Genomic DNA, 27,649 nt, shown 5'->3' on the forward strand with positions numbered 1-27,649 from the left:
AACTTCCTCCTGCAACTTGCAATTAGAGCTGCAAGAGCTGTGATGCTGCCTGTTAATACATGAAAGCCCGCTATGGAAAAAGAATTCACATTAATAAAGTCTCCAAATTAATTGTACATACCCACAGCGATTTTAATAGTACAGCTTCTGAATCTTACACTGTCTTATCTAACATAAAAAGATTACAATTGATTTATTAGTTACAAATATAAATTATACCTGATTTTTTTTAATAATAAAAAAGTACCATGTGTTGTCTTCCGAAGTTAGAATCACAAGGGAAAAGATGATAATTTGAAAGCTGTCGAGAGTACACAAATAGGTCATTTACATGCAACATGAAATAGCGAGTCATTAAAAAAAATCAGACTCCTTCAAAACCATCCAAATGATTGTCAGTACCAATTGTACTAACACACCATTTGTCTTCAGAGCCCTCAGAAACTGGCAAGTCTAACTCCATAATTTCGCTCACATTCCCATTTTCATACACAGTCTTCCAGAAACCTTTAACATTCAGAAGATTTGTTTTTTTCCCCGCATACACCATTTAATCTATTTATTCTTTGATTTTTCCTTTTTCATTAACTGCGAGCACTTCTTATTCCTCAGTTTTTTATGTTATGTAAATGATTCAGGCACAACAACCAGATTTTGTCCTTTTTGCTGGCTTGTAGTCAGTAATGTCCACAGTTTGCGGCGGCCCCTCAGCTTTCTGCCGTATGATTATTGGCACTACCATGTCAAACACTGTTTCAAAGAGGTAGTCCACCTTGTATCCCGTTTTTGCACTGGTCTCAAAGCACATTTTCTCAGCTGCCGGAACATCCTTCTCATCTAGCATTTTGTATTTCAGGATCTTTTTATAGAGCGCGATCGCATCCTCTGCACGGACTTGTTTTCGCACCTTCGAGCCACAGCTGGCAACAGGCTTCTCGGGTCTATTTTCATCCGGTGGCAAAGCACAGTCATCACTGAGGTCAACTTTATTTCCAACAATAGCAAAAATGCAGTCGGCACTCGCACTGTCCGTCAGCGCCAAGAATCTTTCTTCCAGCTCCGTCAGGCTTTGGAGGCTGTTCACGTCATACGTGAGGATCACAGCCGCTGCTCCTCTGCAGTACATCGACCCCAGGCCATGAAACTGCTCCCGTCCTGGCAAAGGTTTAAACACAACAAAAAGTTAGCGTGCTGCTGGAAGCTATATTATTCACTGACTAAAAGAGTGTAAGGAATTTTAAACCAATTTCACAAGTTTGCGTGGAGCAATGAAGGTAAAAATGTGTTATTTGTAGCATTTTCGGGGTTTTTTTCCTCCTTCTTTTCCTTAAGAGTGTAACGGTGCCACAGACCAGCTCAGCTCACTGCTTGCTCAGTGTCAGAGCAGAGAATCTGTACAGACAGAATCACACAGAATCACAGAGTGTTAGGGATTGGAAGGGACCTTGAAAGATCATCCAGTCCAATCCCCCTGGTGGAACAGGAACACCCAGATGAGGTTACTCAGGAATGTTCCAGGCAGGTTTTGAATGTCTCCAGAGAAGGAGACTCCACAACCCCCCTGGGCAGCCTGTTCCAGTGCTCTGGCACCCTCACTGAGAAGAAGTTTCTTGTCATATTTAAGTGGAACCTCCTGTGTTCCAGTTTGTATCGATTACCCCTTGTCCTATCATGGGTTGTCACTGAGAACAGCCTGGCTCCATTCTCATGACACTCACCCTTTACATATTTATAAACATTCACGAGGTCACCCCTCAGTCTCCTCCAAGCTACAGAGACCCAGCTCCCTCAGCCTTTCCTCATAAGGGAGATGCTCCACTCCCTTAATCATCTTCATTGCCCTGCCCTGCAACTGCCCTCCAGCAGTTCCCTGTCCTTCTTGAACTGAGGGGCCCAGAACTGGACACAATATTCCATATTCCAGGTGTGGTCTCACCAGGGCAGAGTAGAGGGGAAGGAAGAACCTCTCTTGACCTAAGTAAGATGAGTAAGTGACACAGAATTCAGTTGCAGAAACAAAAAAAAAAAAAGAAAAAAAGTGTGTGTTTTTTTTTTAAATTAAATTGCATACTAGTTTATTTATGCCACATGAACAGCTACCCTGCTTGCATCCACAGATGGCCCATTCCATCTATTTACCCATTCATAAACAAAAAATAATTTCAAATTCCACTAGAACTTACTACTCCTACAAATTCAGTACACACTTTCAAGTATGTCCAGTTCAGAAATCCAGATCCAAGTCAGTAATCCACTTCTTCCTGGGTTTTGAACGATTTTGTAAGCAATTTAGTCCTATGTTACATGCCCACAGTTCCCAGGTACATTTGCTCTACAGGAAGAGACTTCTTGTCTTTAATGCTGCTGTATATAAGCCTGCATTGATGTGCATCTGTCCCACCACAAGGACTCACACTTCTTTCAGAGTGTTAAACACAGAATCTAGAGAACCTGAACGACATTTTAACAGTAATGTATCTTTTAAGATGCCCTGACCAGCACTCAAAAACCAACAGTTATTAACAGACCATTTCTTCCTCCTCATGATTCAGCGAGGATCTCCCAGCACTTCCAGCTAAGCCTTGGCAGTCTCCTTCAAATCCGTCTCTTGGGAGACAAAACTGACTCTACTTTAAGTTTTGTGACGCAAAAGTTGCAAAGGGACTAAATGAAAATAGGGAGAAAACAGACGGTGTTTTCCCTTCCTACCAAGAACTGCAACTTTCCTCAAATATCAGATATGCGTAAAATCTTCTGGAGCACGTTCACTTTTTCTTGATCGAGTTTTGAGGAATAAAGATAAAACACAGCAGATTTCAACGAGCCAGAGTCAGGCTTAGGTCACTACAGAAGTGTGAATGAACAAGATTTAAAAAAAAAAAAAAAATATATATATATATATAAAAGCCATCTATGCTCTTCTGAACATTTAAGAATCATCATCATTTATCAACCCTGTTCATACACAGAGCCTCCATTTACAGAAAATCTGGAAGTGATCTGGTTACATTAATTTTCTGCACAAAGCTACTGGTCACCATGAGTTACAGCATTGTGAAATCCTTGTAAATGACTATGGAATAGGAAAAACAGCAGAAATTCATGCTGAAAAATACATATCAGTGTATACTGGGAGAAGACACCTGCACACGAACATGCACACTGTGCAAGTAACTTAGAGTCTGTCTCCAGCCGGGAAAAGAACTTAAAATAGATCTTTGAGTCACTGTAGTATGTCTTTTGACAAACTTCAGGACACTACCCCACGGTGGCCAGAAGAGAGACACAGTGTTCATTGTTATCAGCAAAACAAAACTGGAAAACATCAAGCCAGAACATGAAATCCAAAGTTCACCCAACAGTGAGTGACATTCCTGGAACTGCCAGAGAAACAGATTTTAAAAGGTGCAGAATACACCTTTTAAAGGAAGCTGGTGAGGATGCTCAGAAGTATGCAAAACTTTTGCACGAGGAAAAACTGGGGGATCTCTGAAGCTGGTGAATGACTGAAAAAAAAAAAAAAAAAAAGGATATAAACAGATGTCTATAAATTCAGGTCTCAAACTGAGAAAGTAACCCAGGAACAACTATTTACTCTTTCTCATAACACGGAAAATTAGGATTTCACATCAAAAAAATCCCGTGTGTTGTTTAAATACTTTCCTACACAGTGAATAATTGGTAGTAGGGGTTGTACAACAGAGGTCACAAGTTCAATGAATGGAGCTGAAAAAGCGTTAGGCAAAACTTATGGAGAACTGCTTCTGTCCAATGTTGTATAACCTCCAATTTGTTTTCCTCCAGTGAAAGAAATTCTTTAAACCAGTGATCTGAAGGTAGAAAAAAGGAGAGAGAAAAAAAGCCAGCGTATGCCCTTGTTGATGTACGCTGGGTAAGGGCAAGGGAGATTGGGGTGCAGGGGAATGAGTGAATGAGGAGGTCAGTGCTTTGACACTCTTTTCTCCAATCTTATGTTCAAAGTTGGGCTTTCAGTTGGACTGCACGTTTTTAAAAGTCTCACATTTTTCAGTACAAGTTTGTGCTGTGACCTACTTTGTTTCCATCCGAATCCTGATTATACTGCGTTCTGGAAACCACAATGGAACACATATCCTCCCCCATTCTCCCACTCCAGATGCCTGAGCCATAAAATGCAGCCCCCAAAATCATACGCTACAGCAACCAGTACTAGAACAATACTATTACTTGTTTTATGGAATTTGTATGCTAATCTAATCTTGCACAGCATAATATAAACCATGACATTTTTACATTCCAATTACCAACTGGCTACTTCTACAAATAATATATTGTTGAAAAGAGAAAAAGGCAGTAAGAAGAATTTACCTTGCATAAGGGATTAATTATGGCAGAGGAATTATGGATAGTCTCTCTTGCTCACCCACATGACACAATCTACATGCAGAAAAAATGCTTAATTTATTTTTGCAGCACAGTTTCCTTGTACAGACCACTTCTGGCCCTTAAGGGCTGGAACAACCTTAGATGTGGAAAGCCCTCAAATCTACACAAAGTATTTCAACTAATATCTTATCTGTCCCCACAGTGTCAGGCAAAATAGTATCAGACATTACAGTGAATAACTTATTAAAACAGTCGTACCCTTCTTATGGCTCTTTATTTCTTTCTCTCTCTGGACCCATCTGGTCCCACTACAACCATGTACCTTTTTAAACCATTAGCCAAATTAAACAGTAAACCCTGAATCCAAGAATGAAACCATTTTGGTATTTCAAAAATAAAGCTAACAGGGCAGACTGGCAGAATGGTCAAATAATTTGCAAGCAAAGGAATTGCAAGAGAAGAAAATCAACCACAAAGGCACAACATTAGGGAAATTTCTTAAAGCCAAGCTACGTAATCACAGAATAGTTGGGATTGAAATGGACCTCTGAAGATCATCTAGTTCAACCCGTAACCAAAAACTAATTTTTGTTTTTCATCTTTATATTTTGTGTATTTACAGTAGTTCAACAACCCTACAGTCATATCAATACTTGCAGCGCCATTAACTTTTCAGATGCTCTTCCAGCAAGTACAAGGAACCCTGTTGGAGACTTTACCCACTCAGGAGCGGCATGGCCACCAAGCATTTTCAAAGTCCTATGATGGTTACAAACAACTCAAAAATTTTGAGCCAAATGGACCTCAGTACCATCAAGTTCACAAGAAACCCAAGGGAGACAGAAGGGAAAAGCAGATCATTCAAGAGGTCAGCCTGATAAATAAGCAAGACTAACTCTAAAGTGTGGTGAGACTTGAACTTAAGGCCTAAACTTTGGTCTAGCCAGCCTCCTACAACACCTCTCAGCTGGAAGGCAGCAGTCCACGTGAACGCTTTCTCCAGATGGGACCACAGTCTGATCGAGCATCCCCTTCCCTTCCCAGCTCCCAGCTGAGGGATCCACTGATCACAGCAGTGCCCCAGTCTCCTCCTTGGAGCCATCCTCCTGCCCGCTGTCCCCAGGGGTGGTGTCCAAAGCAGCCTGTGAAGTTGCTGCTGATGTTGAGGAGGTCAAAAGATTTCCTCCAGCCATGTTTGAGTGCTCCTTCCCTTCCACCTCTTCAAAGGTTTTTCACCACAACTTCTTAAGCAGTGTAACTTCCCACACACACTCTTTCAAGAAATCCTTGACAGGAAGAACAAGTTTTAAATGTCTCAGTGTTTAGCACATACAACAAGGCAAAACCAGACTGTTACTTTAAAGTCTTGAGGGAATAAACCACCACAAATGCTAAAAAGCTAAAAAGGTCTTCCAAAAAGTACTGGGAAAAAGTACTGTTGTTCCTCAGATATCACAGTCTGAACAGAGTCCTAAATTCCAAGTTTCTAAAGTAAATATGTAGTGTGGAGAAGTATATGAAGGTAAGCAACAGAAGCACACTAACATTGGATCAAAATGAACAGGAGTACAAAACTGTCCAGAAAGTTCTCGGTCCATAAGCCAGGTATCTTCCAAGGATTTTCACTGTAATTTAAGCAGGACTGTAATCTGAACAGTAAAGAGGAATCAACAGAAACATAAGGTATCAGGCCGAGGGTGTCAAACTCATTTTCAGCAGGGGCCAACATCAGCAGCCTCACGGTTGCCTTCAAAGGGCTGAATGTGATTTTAGGCCAGTATACATGTAGGAGTAGTTACACTTACACAGTCCTAAAATTACATTCAGCCCTTTGAAGGCAACCGTGAGGCTGACATGTCCCCTGCTGAAAATGAGTCTGACACCCCTGAGCTAGGCTTTGCCTTTCAAATTGTCTTTCTCCTCTATAAGAGAGTTTGAACTTGAGTGTACACAAAGAGGGCCAAGGAGCTGTGCCCTAAGGAAACGGCCAAAACAGGAAAGAAGAGAGACTGTGACACCCACAACACAGCACAGAAATTGGTATTAGAAAGAAATGAGAGCTGAGGATTCAGCCGCAGTGGATGAAGGTTCAAAGGGTGACCCTGATGCTGCTGAGTTACCTCAGCGGGAACATCCGCGTGATCACAAAAGCAGACAAAGAAGCTCCTTTTTAAGGAACAGCATTTCCTTCTGTTTGCAGACAAAGCAGTAAAGTTGTGACCCTTTAAAGGACATTAGGAAAAACAATTCTGCTAAGAACTGAGATTTCTGTTTGTGCACGTATACCAAGATATATATTATCACAGAACAAACAATAAAGGTCCCTGAAGGTTTCGAGAAAATTCCCCTGCCCACATGTGAGTCAGGCTGTAAAGTTTTGACACTGATGAAGTCAGACTTCTTCATTACCTTGTGCAAGACTGATATTTATTTCTTCTAGGTGGCTTTATCACATTTCCCTTGAAGTAAGGAGCTTTATTAAGAACCAGGCTATGCCTGTGGTTACTTGAGGATAAAAATAAAGCTCTCCATCCCAAAGGATTAGCATGGAGGACATAAGTAGGAATTAGTGGCAACAAATGAGTCAGAAAGCACTGGAGAGCTCAATTTTTGTGTATCCAGGAGCTGTCTGAATACGTGATTTCCCGATCCATTCAAAAAATACCAGCATTTGGTTTTTCTCCAGGACAAAATTCCCCGTAGAATAAAAGTCTCTGAAGAAAACAAAACAAAACACACACACACACCCCCCCGCAACGAAACACACCACACACACATCACCACACTCCCCCCCAAAAAAAACGTAATCACCGAAACAACTACAGTTGAGCAACTAGAAAAGTAATTTAAGCTACATCTTCACCTCGTATTACATATACACAATGCTACATTATAGAATATACTTGTATATATTGAAGTTTCAGAATGCATCGGAGCTCTAGGTCTACTAAAAATCAAGATGACATTTATTCTGTTTATACTCATTACTTAGATATGAATCAACATTTGAGGCATGAACCGTGCCCTATTCCAGGAGCTTCTGTTTAAGTTATTAAAATTAGATATGGATATCTGGGCCAAAGCAGAACATAATAGAAACATAGGAAAATACTTATCTTAATACCCAAAGGGCTTCACTTTCATGTTTTAAAGTAGAAAGAGCTACACATGGAAGAAGAAAGTAACAGCCACATAGGTTAAGTGAGCAACAAACAAAGGAAGGTTCTTTAATACAGCTCTCCAAATAAAAAACATCGAAAACAGACAGTCAAGAAAGTGGGCTCAGTGTAATACATGATTCGGACAAGCTTACTCCATTTCTACATGCAATTTACTCTCAATTTCTAAGTCAAGTATCTTTATCTCATAATAAAAGAAGACTTCAAATGGCAAAAAATGTATCTTCCATTAAACCTATGTATTTTTGTCTTAATGAACAGATACTTAGAGTTCTGTATGAATCTGAAATTCCCAAGACCCCAAAAACATCCCCTCTCTACAAATGGGAATCGGTTCAGGCTTGCAAAGCCCCTTCTGCAAAACTGCAGTTTGGTGTGAGCAAGAAAGCCCCATGAACAGGAGCTTCATTCACTTGTCACTTAGGCAAGATCAGAACTCACGATGACACTGAGCCCTGTTTTCCAGTCAGCTTAAATCATCATATTAGAAATATCACTCCTCCACTAACAAAAGCTTCATTTTGACACAAAAATCCATGGCTAGAAAGTCTAGAACTAACCCACTGCATAATCATTATCTATTAATTACTTAAATCCCTTCAGATCTGGTCTTAGAAAATGGGGGTTATTCAAAACTACTTTTTCAATAAATAGAAACAACACAACTTCAGTCTCTACAGCACTTTTCACGCCAATTTAAAACATAAAACCACATAAAAGCACCATCATATCATGTTGTACTTATGGTTCCTTCTCACCAACACACACACTCCGTATAATGTTATTCACAAGCCAATGTCCAAAGTTACTAAGTTCCAAGCCTGCAGCATTTAGGTATTTATACTGCTGCTTTTATATGGATAAAGGAAATATACTGCATGAGCTCTTCTTGCCCTCCCCTAGAGGCTGGCATTCAGGATGGCAAATGTAGTCAGGACATTTCTTTCAAGTGGTAAAAATATCTTCCCGTTAAAAAATAAATAAATAAATAAAGCCCAATATTCAAATGGAGGCAAGTCACAGATTCAAAGGGACCAACAGTGTATTTGTACTCTGCCACAGATGAGAAAGCCTTGTGAACCATTAACAGTGAAGCAGAAGATGCTTCCTAGTACATTTAACTCCATGACAACTCAAAAAAAAGGCAGTTCTCAAGATTTCAGTGTGCTTTTATACAGGAGGAATGTAACATTTTCCTGATCTGGAAGTGGTGATAAATTATGCCACTATAATCTAGTCCCCACTGAATTCACATACAAAAAAAATCTTATATAATCCATTGGTATAGAATAGAATTCTACAAAACATTAAAATATTCCATTTCATAGATCTGATTTTGTCTGAACAGTCCAATAAGTTACTTGAGAAAATCCAACTAGTCATCTAAGTGGAGGCAGAGAAAGGTTTTGATGAAACAGAAAATGCCTTGGCACTATAATCCCAAATTTATGAATTATGATACCACACTATGGCTTTTATCCTGAAAGATTAAGCTGCACCCTTCTGTGTAAATAACATTATTAAGGAGAGTATTTTTTATTATTTTATTTTTCAGAAGTCTACTAAACCACCATCAGTGATCCAGCAGTGTCTGGGATAAAACATACCCCAAAATATATGTAAACTGTGGTTTTAGGGAACCTAAATTTTGATACCAATAAAAAAAATGAGGAAAATAACACAGCAATGAATAACTGAAGGGCCATTTGAAGGATTAATTCTTAAACGCAATCCTAATCAAGTGTATGACTCTTGTTTTTTATCTTTGGAGGATAACTACTTGTCTCTTGCAAACTTCTGCCAGAATATTTAATAAATATTAATGCACTCTCCACAAAATAAGAGGACAAGCTACAACAGTGTTCAGGAAAAACAGGAGGAGATGATTGGCATTACCAAGCATCAAGGCCTGTTACTGGGGATTCTGCCTCCAACATAATATTCCAGGGAAAAAATAAAACTCGCCCTTTATTTTAATTCCTTTACATAACAAATCTGACATCCTTTTGGCCATCTAAGACATTGTTAACATCTACAGGATCATCTGAGCTTTATCTGACGACAACAGCTTGTTGTGATACGTTTTTCTGCAGCAAAAGGGCACACGCAAAACCCTGTTTCATAGAAGTGGCAAAAGAGAAAATAACGGGAATTTTTGTTACGGGGTTAGCTTTATTTCATACCCTTCAAAAAGGTTATCTTTCTAGGCATGTGCTGGTAGAAGCTCCAAACCAGATGTCTAGTCACAACATTTTTCTCGTGGGCTGAAGAAATGACTCAAAAGACATGTAGCTTTAACTCGCAGCACACCTTTAAAGAACACACAGCTGAAACACGGATAAAAACTTGCTGTGTTTTTTTGACAGTTAACAGTGTGACAGTTTATGGAGAAATGTGCTTTTATGTAAAAGTTTTGCTTACTAAAGGCAACTAAACTTAAAGCAGATGCCTCGCAGCTTATGCTGGTGCCGATCAATGTGTTGTTGCATCCTGCAGAGCCTGCCCAGTCACAGAGGTATCCAAGAAAGCTCATTACTGCAGATGAAACCCTCTCACCCACACCTCAACTCTAATAAACATCCCTCTTTCATCTTGTCAAATCCTGTATTATTCAGTCATGAACTAGTATAAGTATTCCCTGAATTTTTTTAAGCCAGGCCTGAAGTGTAATTTGCCAATTTTCACTCCATAACTGGCAGTGAAGTTTTTCATTACTAGCTCCCAAACACAGATCTGTTGGACACACTCAAGGAAAGGAGGACATCAAGTTAACATGGCAAAGGAAAAAATAAAATTAAAAGAAAAAAATTCACCAAGCGAGGCCAGAGATCAATCATAATCCTCATTTGAGTCTGATTTCCTGAGTAATAAAGATGATAGAATTTCACTCAGCCCTCATCCGCATCTTGTGACTGATTTTATAAAGTGATCAAAGAAAAAGAAGTTATTTTCTCACAAATTAGTGTGCTGCATTTCAGCTTTCAGACTCTGAATTTTTAGAGACTTTCACCATCATTATGTATCAGCTTAAACAAAAAAAAAAACAACAAATCTACCAGACACCCCCCTTCCCACACACACGAAAAAACCAAACCAAACCAACCAACAACAACAACATAAAAAGGCAAACAAAACCCCACCACCCAAAACACAAACACCAACACACACAACCTCACTCTCTCCTCTAAAAGGTATTTCTGTGTGACTTAATCCTCTTCTTGTTAGGCTGGAGAAATTCATATTCAGGCTCTTTGCCTCTTGCAGATTCCTCTAAACAATTAATCATCCTTGTAGCTCTTTTCTCCAACCTTTCCATATTATTCTACAGCCAAGACTATAAAAGAGTCAAAAGAGTCTCACTGAAACGATGATGTTACTTAAATTAGGGCAATGAAGATGATTAAAGGAGTGGAGCATCTCCCTTATGGAGAAAGGCTGAGGGAGCTGGGTCTCTTTAGCTTGGAGAAGAGGAGGTTGAGGGGTGACCTCATTAATGTTTACAGATATATAAGGGGTCAGTGTCACGAGGATGGAGCCAGGCTCTTCTCGGTGACAACCAATGATAGGACAAGGGGTAATGGGTTCAAACTAGAACACAAAAGGTTCCACTTAAATTTGAGAAGAAACTTCTTCATGGTGAGGGTGCCAAAGCACTGGAAGAGGCTGCCCAGGGGGGTTGTGGAGTCTCCTTCTCCGGAGACATTCAAAACCCGCCTGGACACATTCCTGTGTAACCTCATCTGGGTGTTCCTGCTCCAGCAGGGGGATTGGACTAGATGATCTTTCGAGGTCCCTTCCAATCCCTCACATTCTGTGATTCTGTGAAATTCTTCACTACTTTCACCCCTCCCAACACATGCTATGCTTTTCAGAACAGCTCACAGGCTTTGGGACACCACAAGGTAGCATCAAGAGCTCAATCTGTCATCTACTACCAACTCAATGGACCTTGCAAAACACAGACTCTTGCCCAAATTAATCAAGCTTAACCTGTTACCAGCTCCCCACACCATTAGTCTCTCTTCATTTGCACCCTTAAACATTTGTTTAGTCCACATATTTCTAGCTGCAATCATCTTTTTATGAAGAAACTTACAAACTCAGTGTCTTTGGAATAAGTGCATATTCACGGTATCTATAACCAGCAATGTCTGCACTGGAGAAAGGGCCTGCACAACCCCTATGTGAAGGAGAAGAAATATTATCAGAGAAGATTCCTATTATCTACAAGATTTAGTCCATAAACTAGCCTCAGCTTTTGGGGGACAAAAGAGTACCCAAGATATATTCTCTTGCATAAATCCAAAATTATTTTTCTTGGTGGCAAGAATAAATCAGAACCTAATAATAAATAAAGCCCAAGCTTTTAAGCTCACAAGAACTGTAATTTCAAAACCAAAGTTCCCATAGAAACACAAATTTTACTGCAGCAGTATGCTTTCTATCCAAAGTTTTACATTTTATCATACTATGCCTAGTAACACAAAGCATTACATAGGGAAAAAAAGCCTCTAACTACACTAACTAACATGTCTTTTCCAACAAAAACTTTGGTTAGACCTGGGGAAAAAAAGTCACACCCCCATCCCAAAAACCACAACAACAAAACACCACACACAACACTAACAACTATGTGCAACTTAAGATCCCATTGACACCTCTACAATCCTGAATAACATTTTCACTTAGCTAGATAAGACTTAGTTTTGTCCAATCATCCATTTTGTTTAGTTCTCCTGACCTTCTGTGTTTATTCTTAAGTGAAGGAAATAAGCCCAGAAGCTTTAAGCAATTCACATATTTTTCAGCTGTCTGGAAACCTAGTGCCTTGTAAAAGAAGAAGAGAATTGACCTTAGCCCTGCCAGTCCAGCAAGCATATCTTGAGTGCATCTGCAACACAAACTGAAAAAAAATGACCCCAGTATTTATCTGTTTCCTTCTGAAACCTCACAAGTCCTGCAGGAAAATGTTTTATTTAAACACTGAAGTTTGGCAAAAGAAGTGAGGGCATGCCAAATTTATGGGATGTTATCATCCTGTCCAAGAGCGAAGGCTCCACCAGAACTCCAGCTGAGATCTCACATCAACACTGTCTCTACTGAAAAGAGATGGTGACAGGGTGCTTGAGAGTTAAATTTATGAAGCTCTTGTACGCCTGTACTAAAATGGGAGCAAGAGTGCAAGGATGAATCCAGAAATTTTAGTCTATGTAAAATGTAAGCATCGATGTGGAATTCTTTATGTTTCAAAGACAATTTTAAACTGCTACTTAAAAAAGAACCGGTCATTTGGCAGATGCCCTTCCTAAGGAAAGATATGATTGGAGTTGAGGGGGGGAAAACCCTTTGGATTTACTTTGGCAGAGTTCTGCGGGAGCAATAGCACTGAACACTTAACTGCCGCAGCAGAGTTTGACAGTCAAATGTTGCTTGGCAGCAGGCACCAAAGAGGCTGGTTACAGGACGGGGCCGCAGAACAACCTCACCTGCGGAAGCCACTCGCTTCTGGTTTGTCCAAGAAGACTTTTGGTCGTAATACCCACTGGAATGCCAATCCACCTCCTCCAAGAAAAGCCCCTCCTACAGAACAGCAATTCATTTTCCACAGGATGAGCTCTAAAAGCAGCTTGTTTTTCTTTCCAGTACCTGAAAACTGACACTTTTTCCTTAAATTTACAATTCCTTTTCCACTGGGGAGCAGGCACTGCAGCTGAGCCCACTTCTCTATGCAACTGCTAAGCAGAGACGGTTACCAACTCCTTATCTCCAGAGTCACATCGAAAGGAGATCTTCAGAGCTCACGCTCCCTCCCCAGCTTTGCTCTCCACACTGAGAGGCAGGTCCTCAGCTCAGGTAGGAATGCACAACCGGGTGTATTTTGGCACAGTTTGACTGGCACTGCAGGGCTGGGAGGTCACTCCACACACATCAGATGTTTTATATGGATCAAAAAAGAACTGGCAAGTTAACTCCGCTTCCAACTTACCCAAGCAAATATTCATACAGGTGTGTGATTAAAAGAAAATAAATAAATAAATAAACCCAGAGATGAGTAGGGTTAATTGAGATTGCCCTCCTAAATGTATCTCAATAAGCACCCTGAAATGCCACCACTCCTCAGGCGTTCCTGCCAGCTCTTGGTGAAGAGTTAGCAAGTCGATGTCTGCCCGCTCCCTCACACATGAGAAATCCTTCCTGTTTTTCTTCATTTTTATTCCTGTCTTAAGTTTACTTGGGTTTTTCCAACTTCCTCATTAGGTACTTTGCTCTCATCTTAGATATATCGTTACATTTTTTTTTAATCAAAATTTACTGCAGGATTTTTTTGCAGAAGGGTAACTACATACATACTATTTTTTTGCAGAAAGGTAACTACTTAAATACCAAGTCAATCAATACAGTACATCATGCCATTTTTTGAGTGAGAAAATACCATGAACTCAATAAATATCTTCATTACGGACAGTGATATTTTAGAGAAGAAAAATAGTTCCAATTGTAGATCCTCTTTGGACGAACATTCATATCCAACCATAAATAAAATTAAACAGTCTAATGTATTAAAAACATTATTCTTTTTCCATATTACCACTTTAACCCCAAACAAATAATATGTATTTCTGGCTCCTGGCTGTCAGCCTTCAAACCCCTTCCCAACTATAGGAAACCAAACCACCACCGTGCAGCTATAAACTTTTTTGCGCACACCCACACAAGGGGAGTCATAGAACAGCAAAGTAAGTTACCTTTTTCTTTCACAGACCCACAGGAGAGTTTCATTTACAAGAACATTAGCTATGTCAGCACCTGTTTTCCATCAGCCCCACTTCAATGACACTTCTCTCCATGCTGCCGTCAATACTTAGGAAGCAGTAGACAGTACCTCGAGCACCATTTCCATAAATCTTTTATCCTACTAGTACCTTTCCAGGTTGATTAGGAGTAGATTACAGGACGACCACAAATAATTCCAAATGACCGAGCATTTACAAATAAAAAGTTAGTGCAAGACAGCAACTGAATGCCGGGAATCATCACTGTTCAGCACTTAAAAAAAAAAAAAAGTCTACAAATCACAAAGTTCATATTCTGAAACACAGAGACCATGTTTCACAAGAACAAAAAGAAAAGAGAGCTGGCAGACTGTCTTGTCAGAAGTGACCTTCTGTGTCACATGTTTCAAAAATGAGAAATGATCCTTGCACACATAGTGAATAAAACAGAGTTGTCAGAGTGCTTTAGGAAGCTATGGTTATAGCTTCCTGTAGATCAATAGCAGGCATCCATGGGTGGTCTTCCCCAGCAGGTACTTGATAAGTGCCTCTTATTTAAGGTTAAACTATCTTCTGGTGAAATGGAACTCAACTGTAGTAGCTAACTATATGCTAGCTTCTGACTTGTAACACTGAGTTTAACTTTAAACCAGCCTTCACTAGCAATTTGAAAAATACTGAAAGCATGCTAAGTGGGTAGAAGTAAAGGTCATGGATCTTGCAAGCTAAATTAAAAAATCTACTTTCTTATTTTTTAAAGCAAAACTCATATTAGTAACATGGGACATAAACCTAGGCCCACTCAATAGAGAGATATTTTTATAGTGTTTGTTTTTCTTCTTTTTCAACATCAGTACATTTATAGGCAGGTTCTCAACTAAGAACACATGCAATTTATTCACATATAATTCATGCCCAATAAAATTACAAGCACTTCTACTCCTTACCAACCCAACCAGTTTCTATTCAGCTGAAGTCTTCTTTGCTGCTCACCTCCAGATGGTCACGGTTTCTCAAAAGCAGGAGGAAGTTCTGGTGATGGGGTGAGCTGCCTCCAGCAGGTACCCAAAGTGGGAGACCACACCAGACAAACAGCTGCTGCCGGGGTTTTGCGGGAGCGTACTCAAACTTGTTCACCTCGTTCAGGAAATTTTAATCTCGGGACGTGTGGCTTGTGTTTTCAGAACTTGCACCGGCTAAGATGAACACGCGGCTTTTACATTCCCAGCACCACTTCTCCCTTTTAATTCCACTCCTGGCCCTTCTCCTTACACTCCTAAGAGCATGTTTAGTATTCACTGTTTAGAGGCATTAATTTGAAGGTTAAAGAAACAGAAACCACAAAATAGGCATGGTAAAATAAATATATAAATCTCATCTTAACTTCCTCCAACCTGGCACAAAGAGGGTACCACTAAAAACCACAAAGAATTCAGTTCTGAACTTTCTATAGAGAACAAGCTACAAAAACCAACCTTACCACTGTCCAGTGTCTGCCCTGTTCCTGGCATGAGGGAAAGCTACTTACCGAAAGGGAACTGCCTACAGATTTGCAAGTGTTACATCCTTTTGTACCACAATTAAGGCGACGAGGCAGCATCTCTAGGTCACAAAGTGCTCTGCCTCTCAAAAAGAGGATAGACACCAACTATTCCACTTCCACTGGGCTTCCAGGGCTTGGAGTAAAAAAAAAAAAAGAAACAGACTTGAGCAGGGCAATGTGAAAAGGGCACACAATGCTAAAACGGGAAGGGAGATAAAGGAAACAATACAAATATGATACATGCAGCTATCTGCTGTGGGAGGGAAAGCTCATGTCCTAAAGACGGTCTGACAGGAGTGTTTTTTCCTCGTCCTAAAAATAAGAAGCAATCCTACTGGTGGGGGTTGGAGCAGCCAAGCGGATTGAGACATTCTCAGTTTAACAAAATTCGAGATTTACTTTTTAAATAAGTAACCGCCTGTATCAGGGGAGGGAGGGGGAAAAAAAAAAAAAAATCACTCTCATTATACCAGTGGGTTTTTGTTTTGTTTTAAAACACTTAAATCTCACAGCAGCTCACAAGATTTGATGATCCCTTTTGTGAAGCCTGGAAGATGACAGCTCAAGTACATAGGGCTTTTTCTTTCGTTCATTTTTTCACTAGAAACCGCTACAGATTCTGGTCATTTCTCCCTTCTCTGAATCAACCCAGAGAACAGAAACAAATTAACAAACAAACCAACCTCTAAAATATAACTGAGAGCCTTATTTCTAACCTCAGCAATTAAGAAGAGAGCAACAACAGATTTGTACATCCGGATCGCAGACACCACTAGGAAGAGCAGAAAGCAAACTTCTGAGGACTTTCACATCACATAAGGCATTAAACTTGGTGAAGCTTTAATCCCAATCACTGAAGTAACCTGCACAACCAGAAGGGGAAGTGGATCAGCCCAGAGCCCTTGGGGAAAGGGAAACAGGGAGCTGAAGGTCATTGCAACCAGGGCACAACTTCCCGCATGTATGTTTTATACTGGTGTCGTTGAGTGCACTGGGAACATGAGCTTAAGCAGAAATCAAAGCTGCTTCACTCCACATAGAGAAATTATTACTCAGCCAATGACCAGCATTTAGACGTTTGTTCTAAAGGCTATTTCAATCTACCTAACTTTTGCTTCATGCTCTTCATGAAGGGTATTACACATTAATTTCTCTTACCCCACCTCCCAGACTGTTTCTTTGGGGTTTCTAGTTAACATATTCTTACAGGAAAAACATTTTCCTGAGGGTCTTACTAAGCCATCCTTCATTTTACAGATAATGATATAATTAAGAGAAAAATAAAGTCTCAAGTATTTAAATATCTATAGTGTAATATTACACATTATTAAAAATTCCTAAGTAGTCATCAGCTGCAGAATGCAAAACAAAAAAATCCTGTAACTGAAGAGCATTATTTTTTTAAACTAAGTATGTAAGAGCAGATGGATGGCTGGTCAACATTCTTTCTCCGTATTTTGTAGGAATTTCCTAAGTACAAAAACAGTGGTTAGGAATATTAAAACATGCAACAAATTAAACATGTCAGTGGATCAACTGGGGACAGGAGAGGCTGAGGGAACAGGAAGAAGCATCTATATCAGAGGCTTAATGATTATTGAACAAAATTATTCCAATCTTTAGTTCATTAACATGTAGATCAGGAAGATCAGGATATGGCAAGTTATTTTCATGACAGGGAAAAAAAATTTAAAAAAATTTTTAAAAAGGGAATTTGTGAAAGGGCAGAACAGAAACAACCTGAAAGCACAACAGCTTTAATTCATTATAAGACACTAACGTGTTTAAGTTTTAAATGTGTTTCCTCCTGGAGTCTGTACATGAAGTTTCCACCATGCTACAAACTAGGCTGAAATGCTGAAATGTATTTTTCCATCCGTGGAATTGGTAAAAAGACAAGAGCTCAATCACATTTTCTTCTTCTTGCTTCATCTATAAAACACTAATAAATTCAAGCTCACACAAGTCTTTAGACTGTCAGCAGAGTTCTTCCATGAATGGCTCCTCGATGGCCCACACAAAGCCAACTTCAACTCTAGTTGGCTTCCTACGGGATGGACAGATACATGAGAAGATTCACAAACATATTTGCTGATCTATCTCCCTTTAAAAATGATGTTGAGAAGTTCTCTTCTATAATAGATTGGGTTTTTTCCACATCCAAGTAGTTTAGTAGGATTAGAAAAATCATGTATGCTTATTGAATTGGCTGTCCAAAATGATGTTATCCTGGATCTCCTGTGGTGAAGGCTGTAAAATTGCTTTTGCTAAGAATTCTTTCAAATTATGAGCAAAACCCCTCATTTCCTTTAACCACCTCTGCTCTCAGCAGTACTACTTGCAAAAAAGAAGTTTAATCATCAAGCTCAAATCTCATTTCCTACACTTGGATTTCCTTAGATGCTGCAGATGCAGTTATAATTGATAGGACAGGTGCAGGAAAAGGAATTGTCCCCAAGTCGATGCTTTGTGATCAAATCCCAGGATATTCTACCCAGTGTTCACCTGGAAGAAAGCAAATCATTCAGACTTGAGGGAGAACATGATTCTTTCTATTCCGCATTTTTTAATGGCTCCACACGTATCCACCACTGACTCAGCACCTTTCTCAGTGGAGACCCAAACAAAGGTTACTTGTTTGGATATTTTGCAATAGTACAGTGTGACTCAGGCAATGCATTACCAAGTTCACCTTCAGTTCAGCCAGTGAAACAGTGCCACAGGAAAAATCACTTGGAAGCTCACATGACTAGTGGCTTTGACACAAGACAGCAATTGTCTTAAAGCAAACAACTCATCTGTGATGTAAGATGTGACTGCAGTGTGAAATAAAGATACTTAAACTCACCTGAGCATCAGGAGCAGCCCAGTCAAACCACTGTGATGCTGGCTACGAGTCTCCTTGGCTTTGACACTTGTGCACCACCGTATGTATATACATGCAAGATGAAACAAGAAAAGTACTCGCCATACATGAGTGCTCAGATAAACCATACCAGCTAACAGCTGGTTACCTGCCCTGGACTTTGATTTTAAGCACCCACTGTCACCTTCTTTCCGAAGGAAAGAGTAGAAGCTCATTGCCTAGATGACTGCAGACAACCCAGACTGCTCAAGTTCAGGCATCTAAACATACAATACTAATTCTAAGTAGCTACTTGGTTTTTCATTACCAAATGTGCCCGGTATCCCAGATATAACCAGAATTGGGTCAACATGACTTAGTTTGTACACATTCATCTTTATCTTACAGCTAATGAAGCTGTTGGCTGTTGTATGCAAGGCTATTTACCCAGCTACAGAGAAAAAGTCGGGGTTGGGATTGGATACTTTTTTACCCAATATCCTCCTCCTCCTCCTCCTCCCACCCAAATTGCTGAAAAAGTGGTGATTTCTTAAGCTCAGGTTTGCCTTTCACAAATATTAAACTCAAACTGAAGAGTGCAACAGGGCATTAATAACTTGCTTTCTTGCACAGAGCTCTTATTTAAGCCTTTGCACATAACCTACAGGAGACCAGTTTTACCAAAGAGAATAATCCAGTTCTTGGGCACCCTTCTGAAATTTTCTGCAATTTCTCCCACTGGCTCTTGATCCACCAGGAAGTCGAATTTCCACGTGTCTGCAATTTTTGTCAGCAGCTTTGCCACTGCGTTTACATTGTTTGACTAACCATTTCTCTCCTACGTGCCTCCCTCTCTCATGCATTTTCAGTATTGCCACAAAGCAGACAGTCAACACTCAAACGAACCTTCCAGCTGTCGAGTCAATTTTGACAGAGGCATCTGAAAAATACATTTCTTCCTTCAGTAAGCAAGGAAGAAAGCATGCAATGCCAAAGGTACAAACTCTCCATTATAAAATTGTTAGAATCGCTCCTACCAAGGACCTGGGGCTTTAAAACATAAGTTTAAAATGGACTTGTTCAATCAATTCAAGGATTTATACAAACTCATTTGTATCAGTCAAAGCCAAAAAGCAAAATTTCCACAGAAAAACAAGAATACAGGCCACGGACCAAAGATTAAACAAACATATTCTTGTTCTCCCTTCCACCATCTACTCAGATGCACTCGAAAACGGTCGATATTAACCTCTCTCCCCCCTTTTACAGTATGACTCTAAAACTCGGGCCTCACTCCAGGCTAAAATTAGAACACAAAACCAGCCTTTTTGTTATAGAAGTTGAGGAGCTACTGAGGACTCCAAAGCTGCTAATGTTCGTCAAGCTGCAGTGCCATGGCACAACACAGGACGGCTTAGCCAGGCACAGGCCGCAGGTCACTGGTATTATTCAAGGGAGATTCTCACTGAACCATCAAGTAGTTTCCCACTGAGGCTGGAACAGCACAGTCACTTTGCACACTACTATTAAATACCACATGCAAAGCAGGGATTTAGTGTGGGGGCTGGAATACAGAAGTTACTGAAGAGGGTCACACATTACATTTATCTTGGCCTGCATCAAGTACTCGCTACCAACAAGCAGCTTGCCCTCCCCATTCACTTGCCTCCCCTAGAGTCAGTACTAAAATTACACATTAGAAACATAACTCCTTCTCTGATAAAGTGAATTAGCCATAGCTGAATAAACAAACTGGGTTAATTTTGTCTCCCATTTCTTTTTGATGTTTGTGTATTTTTCGTAATTCCCTCTGACAAGGTATTTCCATATTTTTACTTCATTTGCACACGAAAGCACCTTCTTTCAGCAGGAATCAGTTTGCCACCTTTGACTTCACTTATGCATCATTATATTTTTAAGTTGTGGGACATGGAAAACAGAACTTCCCCCAGGGCTTTCTCCAGAAAATTCATTATTTTTTTCATAGTTTTAATCCCTTTCTAAGCTATTCTGCTTTTTTCAGGAAAAATTCATTGCAGAAACAAAAGTCATCTAGTGCACTGTTTTCCAACAATAAAATCCTGCTCCCAGGGACAGTCTAGAGCTAAACCTTTATTCCTGCCTCTCAACCTGCTTCAGAGGCTTTAGATAAAGAATTCACTGACAGTGAACTCTCTTCAGGGCTTTCCCCCCCGTACACAAGAGATTTTTCTCACCAGCTTATACATACTGTCCCTTTGAACCTCTGCTCTTATGATTTCCTTTTCAAGACGTGGGGACTACAACTGTGTGCAGAAATCCCAGGGAAGCCACCCTATTTATGTATGAGGCACCAGTCCTCAGCTGTCATTGTTCCACACACAACAATTACAAACAATTAATACACAGAGGCCAACATCTTATTCTCCATGATAGTTTTCCCAAAGGCAAAACTCAGAGACTTTTGGCAGCAACTGACTCCCAACCCATGACTCACTGGCAACAAACTTAAAGCATTTTATTCCCCATAATTTCCGTCTCATATCTTGTTAAGTTCCAGCCTCCTGCACACTGCTACATGCCCAGCAGCCGTCCTCACTAAACAATCCCTGATGCCCAAGATGCTTTTTGGGGTGCTATCTTCTAACTCCTTCCAACAAATGACCTCTTCAATTAAATGTAACGTCATCACACATCCAGCAACACCCAACCCCAGCTGCTACTCTGTCACCATTTCATGGGGTTCAGAAAGGCTTTTGCACATGCCTCAGAGTCCTCTTTGGCTTTCACTAACCTACCTAAGCATCTCATCTGTAGCTTCTTTTCTCCTGTTGTAATCCTCTACTTCCGAAAGTCAAAAATAGTAGCTACTCTGTTCAATATTCTGCTATCGTTCTTCACTTGTGGAGAGAACACTCTGCTTAATCCTATTCTTTCTTTGCTCTGTTTCAGCATGACAGAGGACCGTGCTTCCTCGCTACCTACCACTAATGTGTATCTTACTCACTGCACAGGGGGACTTTTGCCCTCAGACCAGCCTACCTGGGCTGATGTCATACTGCAAAGGACTGAGTCACACCACATCCTGACTTCTACCTGAGAACTTTGCTACGTCACCCCCTTTCTAGGAGAAAAACATGCAGAAGGAAGCATACGTCTACACAAATAAGTACTGAAAGAAGTCGAGGGACCCAAAGCCTAAGCGAGGGAGGAACCTAACAATTCTTACCAGCTGCACACTCACACCTAGCCCAGGAAAGCTCAGCCCAGGCAGCTGCCAGCACTGCGGTCAGAGATCAGAAACTGTGAGCAATTCACACTCGCACAGCAGCACCAATCCAGCAAACATCGGCAAACCAGTCACAAGAGACGTCAGCATTCGTTATACAGATACACCGCATCTGACTCAAGCCACAGAAAAGCCTTCTCCAGGCTACATTTATCTTCTTTGTCACTACTAGCTCTGACAAGTGAAAAGTCACAAAAAAACACCCCAAAAACCAACCAAAAATCTGCAGGTGCAAAATAACCGGGAGGGGAGGGTGTAAAAATATAAACTGATAGCTGAATATACACAGAACAGTCAAATCATTTCTCACATGCAGACAGCTTGCTAAAGATGAGAGGAAGCAAAAGAAGGGAAGTTTGCTTTCTCAGTTACCTTAACACTTCCCCATTATCATGCTGCATGACTATCCGTTGGTAAGTTCAAAACCCAGCCTCTTTCTTAAAATGCAATTACAGGATCATGAAGTGAACTTTACGAAATACTTGTCATTAACTTGCCGGTTTGCTGCTTTGATACTAAACCAGCAACACAAGGGACATGACTACTAATAGGAGACCTTGCTGCTGGGGGCACCACATACCTGTCAGATGAAAAAAACATGAATTTAGAGACTGAGATCTAACATACAAACAAGTTTTTCCTTTTGAAATATCAAGGGGTAAAAAAATATGCCTGAACATCCTGCTAGCTGCAGCCACCACACAAGTATTCCAGGTTTAAAAGTGGAGTAGGACTGAGACCCTCAGAACTTCAGGACATGTTTGCGCTGCCCGAGATAAATGGCTGTGTGCAAGCTCAGAGCTGCATGCCACCAACACCCGGCAGGTTTGGTTTACTCCACAGTTGCTGTCAGCACTGCCTAGAAGATACATAAATATACACACATTACGTATATATAGCTTTGACATGTGAGTCTCCAACCTCCGATCCTTTCACATGAGAAAGCTCTTCTGGCTGTGAAGCTCTGGCTGATGCTGTTCCTCACCTCCTTTGGTTCAAAAAATACTATTTTGGATATGCTGCTATGCAGGTCTCAAAGCATGCATACAAATGCTTTGGAGACTGGGCCTCCATCCAGTGGACTAGTCCTTCAAAAATATGTTGAATTTTACAGTTTCTCTCTTTTTCGTATAGTTCACGCATTTTTAAAAATTCCTTGGAATTAACTGAGCCAAACAGAAAACAAGCAAATGTAATTTGTAGCATCAGAGTCTAAGGAGTAAATAAAGAACTCTCTACACCAAGAATACAACAGCAGCCACGCTGGGTCAGGCACAAAACCATCTATAAAAGCCTCTGACAACACAGAAACAGTGAAAAACAGATAGCTATGAAAAAAAAAGCATAAAAACATGGCAAGCATATGATACTTCACCCAAGTATTGTTCCATCTGTGGCACGTTTCCTTGAGTTGAATGCAATTTCCAAATAACTTCTCTCATACTTATCAGATTGAAAAACTGGAAATGTTGAACTGTTTGCTGTAAGCATTTACATAAAAAATAATCAAGTCTAACAACTTCTACACACCCATTTTACAAGACTTGTGGATAAGAATACGAAAGATTCAGACTAGACTAGGCAGCTGATTTTTCCAAGATAAGGAGCTGTGTGAATGTAGAGCCAAAAGAAGAGTTCTCCCTATAATAACTGATTTGCACTTCGGCCCTAACATGGCAGAACAGATCCAGTGTGCACTTCTGTGATTTTCTGAGTGGTAACAGCACAGAAAAATACTTTTTAAGCACTTTGGCAAGCAAATTTAATTCTTCCTTGAATAAATGTGAGATTTTCCTGAATATCAGTGAGAAGTAATACAAGATCAACAGCAATGAGTAATAATGACACATGTTTTCAATAAATCAGATGATCAGCAATTAAACTGATGTATTATTAATATTCACACATACTTAACTTTTGAACCATCACTGCTACTGCAGATATACTGAAGTCTAATCTTGTGAAAAAAAAAATCCGTGTTATAGGAACAAAGCTTCAGTGTGTCAAGGTTTACATTGCTACAGCCAACTGCCTAATCCATACCAGCAAAACAAATAACCATCTAAACTGAACTTAAAGTAAAAATTGGGTACTTCTGTGGAGATAACAGTCCCCAAAATAATTCTGATAAGCAACAACAACAACAAAAAATACATTTGCATACAAAATAGAACATGAACTAAGAAAATTAAAAAGAACACGTAGCGTAGTAGTTGCTACCAAGCATCCCCTCATTTTCTAGGCTTTGTCTTCCATATTTCTATATTGTACACGTGTAATGTACTACTGGGGTACTAGACAGACATCGCACTCAGTATTTAGGTAGGTAATATGGGTGCAAACATTGAACTGTATTTTTGTCATGTTCTTGTAACAAAGAATTTTCATCTCCTGGATGATCTTTTCTTTCTGGATTCCCCTGTACATCTACACACACACAGTTAGAGAACACAATGTATCTGTATCCCATGACCCTGTAACTGCTTCACAAGAACTCAGCAGTACGCAATGCCAGGTTAATAAACAGACAGAAGAGCTAAATTTTAACCTCCTCCTTACTACAAAACCTCAACGTTTACCTGGTACCCACCTGGTAGAGATAAGACAATGACACCATAGTGAGGTAAGAAGCACAGACCAAGGATTGCAGACACGCTGTGTCCACACAAATGGAAAATTTTAAAAAGTAAATAACGCAGGCTTTTGAGTCCACTTGTTTACCTAACATCAGAGTTGCAGCATCCAGGGAACCCTTTCCTTCTTCATCAGGATAGGAGAAAGCATATGTGTGCCCTGGGAGCTGCTGGTTTTCAGACGATTAATGAGAGCTCTTAATAAACCAGAGCCCACAGGCCCAAATGTGGCCCAGCCCAGTCTTGGCAGCTCCCATCGTTCTGCAGGAGTACAAGCCAACAAGGAGACGGTGCAAGAGTCTGTACCTGCCTGGGATTGCAGGGCTCGACGCTAATTCCAGCAACACAGAAGAATGAGGAAGATGTGCTATGCAACCCTCAGTACAACACAACAACGCTTTTCAACTGGCGCTCTGCAAATACAGCTTCAGCAATCCTGCTGTAGAAGTCCTTCAGTCCCACTGCCTGAAGCACTAGGAGCTTCTACTGTGAAGCTACAGGTATCGCCTGGGCACTTCACCTGGAACATGGAGAACCACCTATGGAGCCTTTCAGATGCCACACAGAGCTGGAACCTGAATCGTCAACTAACACTGTATAAAATAATGCAATAAGAATAAGTGACCGAAAAAAAGGGCTCTAAAATCAGAAGACAAAACCAGGGAGGGACTTATTTTATAGTACATTATTTAAAAAAAAAAAGGCAGAAGGTTGTAAAGGAAATTGCCACAGACCAATCCCACCAAGTTAACTCTTCTGTTGAAATAAAGCCCACTGCTATTCACCTACGTGGGTATTGGGTCTGGCTTACTAGAAACAAGCAGCAATTGCCCGCAGGAGGCTCTCCACAGTAAAATATGTGAATTCTAAAACTGAAGTAGATTTAAAAAAAAAAAAAAAAAAAATCACAAAGGACATAGAAAGTGTATTTAAAACAGAGGTACTGATAGAGAGCTTTCATCATAGTAATAAATGAAGAAATGCAAGAAGCAACAGCTCTTAAACATCTCCTCCCCTGCTCCAAAAAGTACTTTTGCCTAACTTCTCAGCAGTTTCATTCCCCACTTTCTCCTTCTCAATTCATGACACAGGAAAAGCCATTTTGGACTAGATTGTGACATGAAGTGACACAGCAAATGAACTTCCCTCCCAAACGTCACCAAGAGGAAACTGGAATATTGCATGATACTGTAATTCCCCAAGTTTCACAAGAAAATATACTCCGTGTTCATCATATTGCCACTAATGAATTTTAACAGAAGTCAGCTAAATGTAAAGACAAGAAAAATATTGAACAAGATATTTCTCCCACAATCAACTTAAGAGGCAAGAATGTTCATACACCTCATTTTTCAGGGTAGTCTCGTCCTCCATGTGACAGACCAGAGCTTCCTGATGTAATAACCAAGAGCAAAATCTTCATATGACGAAGACCACAAGCCCCTTCTCCAGCCCATGTCCTCCCACCTCCTTCACCCCAGGTCTCCAAACCACAGCCCACGCTTCCTCCTGCATCCCAGACGTGCTGCCTGCCACAACACAGTGGGGTGGACAAGCCGGTGCTGCTATCCCAGAATCCTAGAATGTTAGGGATTGGAAGGGACCTCTAAAGATCACCTAGTCCAATCCCCCTGCCGGAGCAGGAACACCTAGATGAGATTACACAGGAATGCATCCAGGCGGATTTTGAACGTCTCCAGAGGAGACTCCACAACCTCCCTGGGCAGCCTGTTCCAGTGCTCTGTCACCCTCACTGAGAATAAGTTTCTTCTCCTATTTAAGTGGAACCTCCTGTGTTCCACTTTGTGTCCATTGCCCCTTGTCCTATCATTGGTTGTAACCGAGAATTCCCAGACAGAAACCTGCCTGCAGCCCATGCTCTCTGTGCGTTGAATCCTGACGTGGAGGCTTTTATTGCTGCGGTGAAAGCGTGAGCCACATCTGAACAGTTTGTGAGCCGTCAGTCTGACACCAGCTGATATCAATTGGACATTTAAAAGCATACAGTAAGAAGCGATGAACAGAAGTTGTAACCTCTCTAACTCCAGTTTTGGATTTGCAGTCAGTTGCCATCCACTCAGGCAAAAGAAAGCAAACTGGCATGACAGTCTTCTCTGCACACCCACATTTTGCAAAGCAGGTCCAAAACCACCAGAGACTAGCAGTTGTAAGGTCCCTTTCGGCCCATCAAAAATACGTTTCTTTCCAGACTTTGTTCCACTGCCGAATAATTTGTTTTACATTACTTACTCTACCTTAGTACCGAAATAGAGCGCTAAGCACCAGGCACCCCGAGGGATTTCCCGGTCCCGGCCTCCCCCGCCGGGGTAGAGCGGGGTTCACCTCTCCCCATCTCCTGCACTCCGGTTCTTGGAAAAGCGAAGCTGTTCGGAACGAGGTCACCCGACCGCAACCCTTCCCATCAACAGCTCTTACATTCAGACGAAGCCAAAATTAGGGAAAAGGAAAGCACACGTATAATGGCCAAACCGCGGACGGTGCCGGCGTGCAGCGCTTGCCCGAGACGACAAGCGCAGCTCTCTCCGGACCTGGAGGAGAGGGGCACACGGCCGGCAAACACCCCCCTAAGTTTCTGGGAGGTCCTTTCCGACGGGAAACACCGGGAGCCCAGAGGGCCGGCCACCCCGCTCCTTCAGGCCGCCCTGCACCGCACGGCGGGTCTCACCTGCCGTGTCCCAGATGGAGATGTTGTACGGTCCCCACTGCTTCAGGTAGAAGGCACCGCCGACGGTGCTGACCGTCTCCTGGAAGCGCTTCTCCATGTAGCGGTGCAGCAGGGAGGTCTTGCCCACGTTCATGTCCCCCAGCAGCACCACCTTCCCGTCCGGCTTCTTCATCGCGGCCGGGCCTGCCGGCTCCCGCCAGCCCCGTTCCCCTGGGCACTCGCCGGCCCTCTCCGCCCGGAAGCGGCGGGACGAGGGCCGCCCTCCGCGGGCAGCAAAAACTTCGGGGGCTCCGCCGGAGCCGCCGCCGACGCGATCTGGCCCCGGCTCCTCCTATCCCCCGGCCCGGCCCCGCTCCT

General features: G+C 41.2%; 1 protein-coding gene across 1 annotated transcript; it reads right to left on the minus strand.

Moving 5' to 3' along the window:
* Nucleotides 1–107: 107 nt before the first annotated feature.
* RAB20 (RAB20, member RAS oncogene family) lies at nucleotides 108–27,649 on the minus strand. The gene is made up of 2 exons (XM_065844982.2): nucleotides 27,293–27,649; nucleotides 108–1,155 (listed from the first exon to the last, which is right to left on the minus strand). The coding sequence occupies exons 1-2, from the start codon at nucleotides 27,462–27,464 to the stop codon at nucleotides 635–637; spliced, it is 693 nt and encodes a 230-aa protein (XP_065701054.1). The 5' UTR covers nucleotides 27,465–27,649; the 3' UTR covers nucleotides 108–634.

This window comes from Patagioenas fasciata, chromosome 1 (assembly GCF_037038585.1).
Source record: "Patagioenas fasciata isolate bPatFas1 chromosome 1, bPatFas1.hap1, whole genome shotgun sequence".
NCBI lineage: Eukaryota > Metazoa > Chordata > Aves > Columbiformes > Columbidae > Patagioenas > Patagioenas fasciata.

Coding starts and splice junctions, on each gene's coding strand:
- RAB20 (XM_065844982.2), bottom strand. CDS start 27,464: ATGAAGAAGCCGGACGGGAAGGTGGTGCTGCTGGGGGACATGAACGTG. Junction 1,156..27,292: donor CTCCATCTGGGACACGGCAG/GTGAGACCCGCC, acceptor AACCTTTGCCAG/GACGGGAGCAGTTTCATGGC.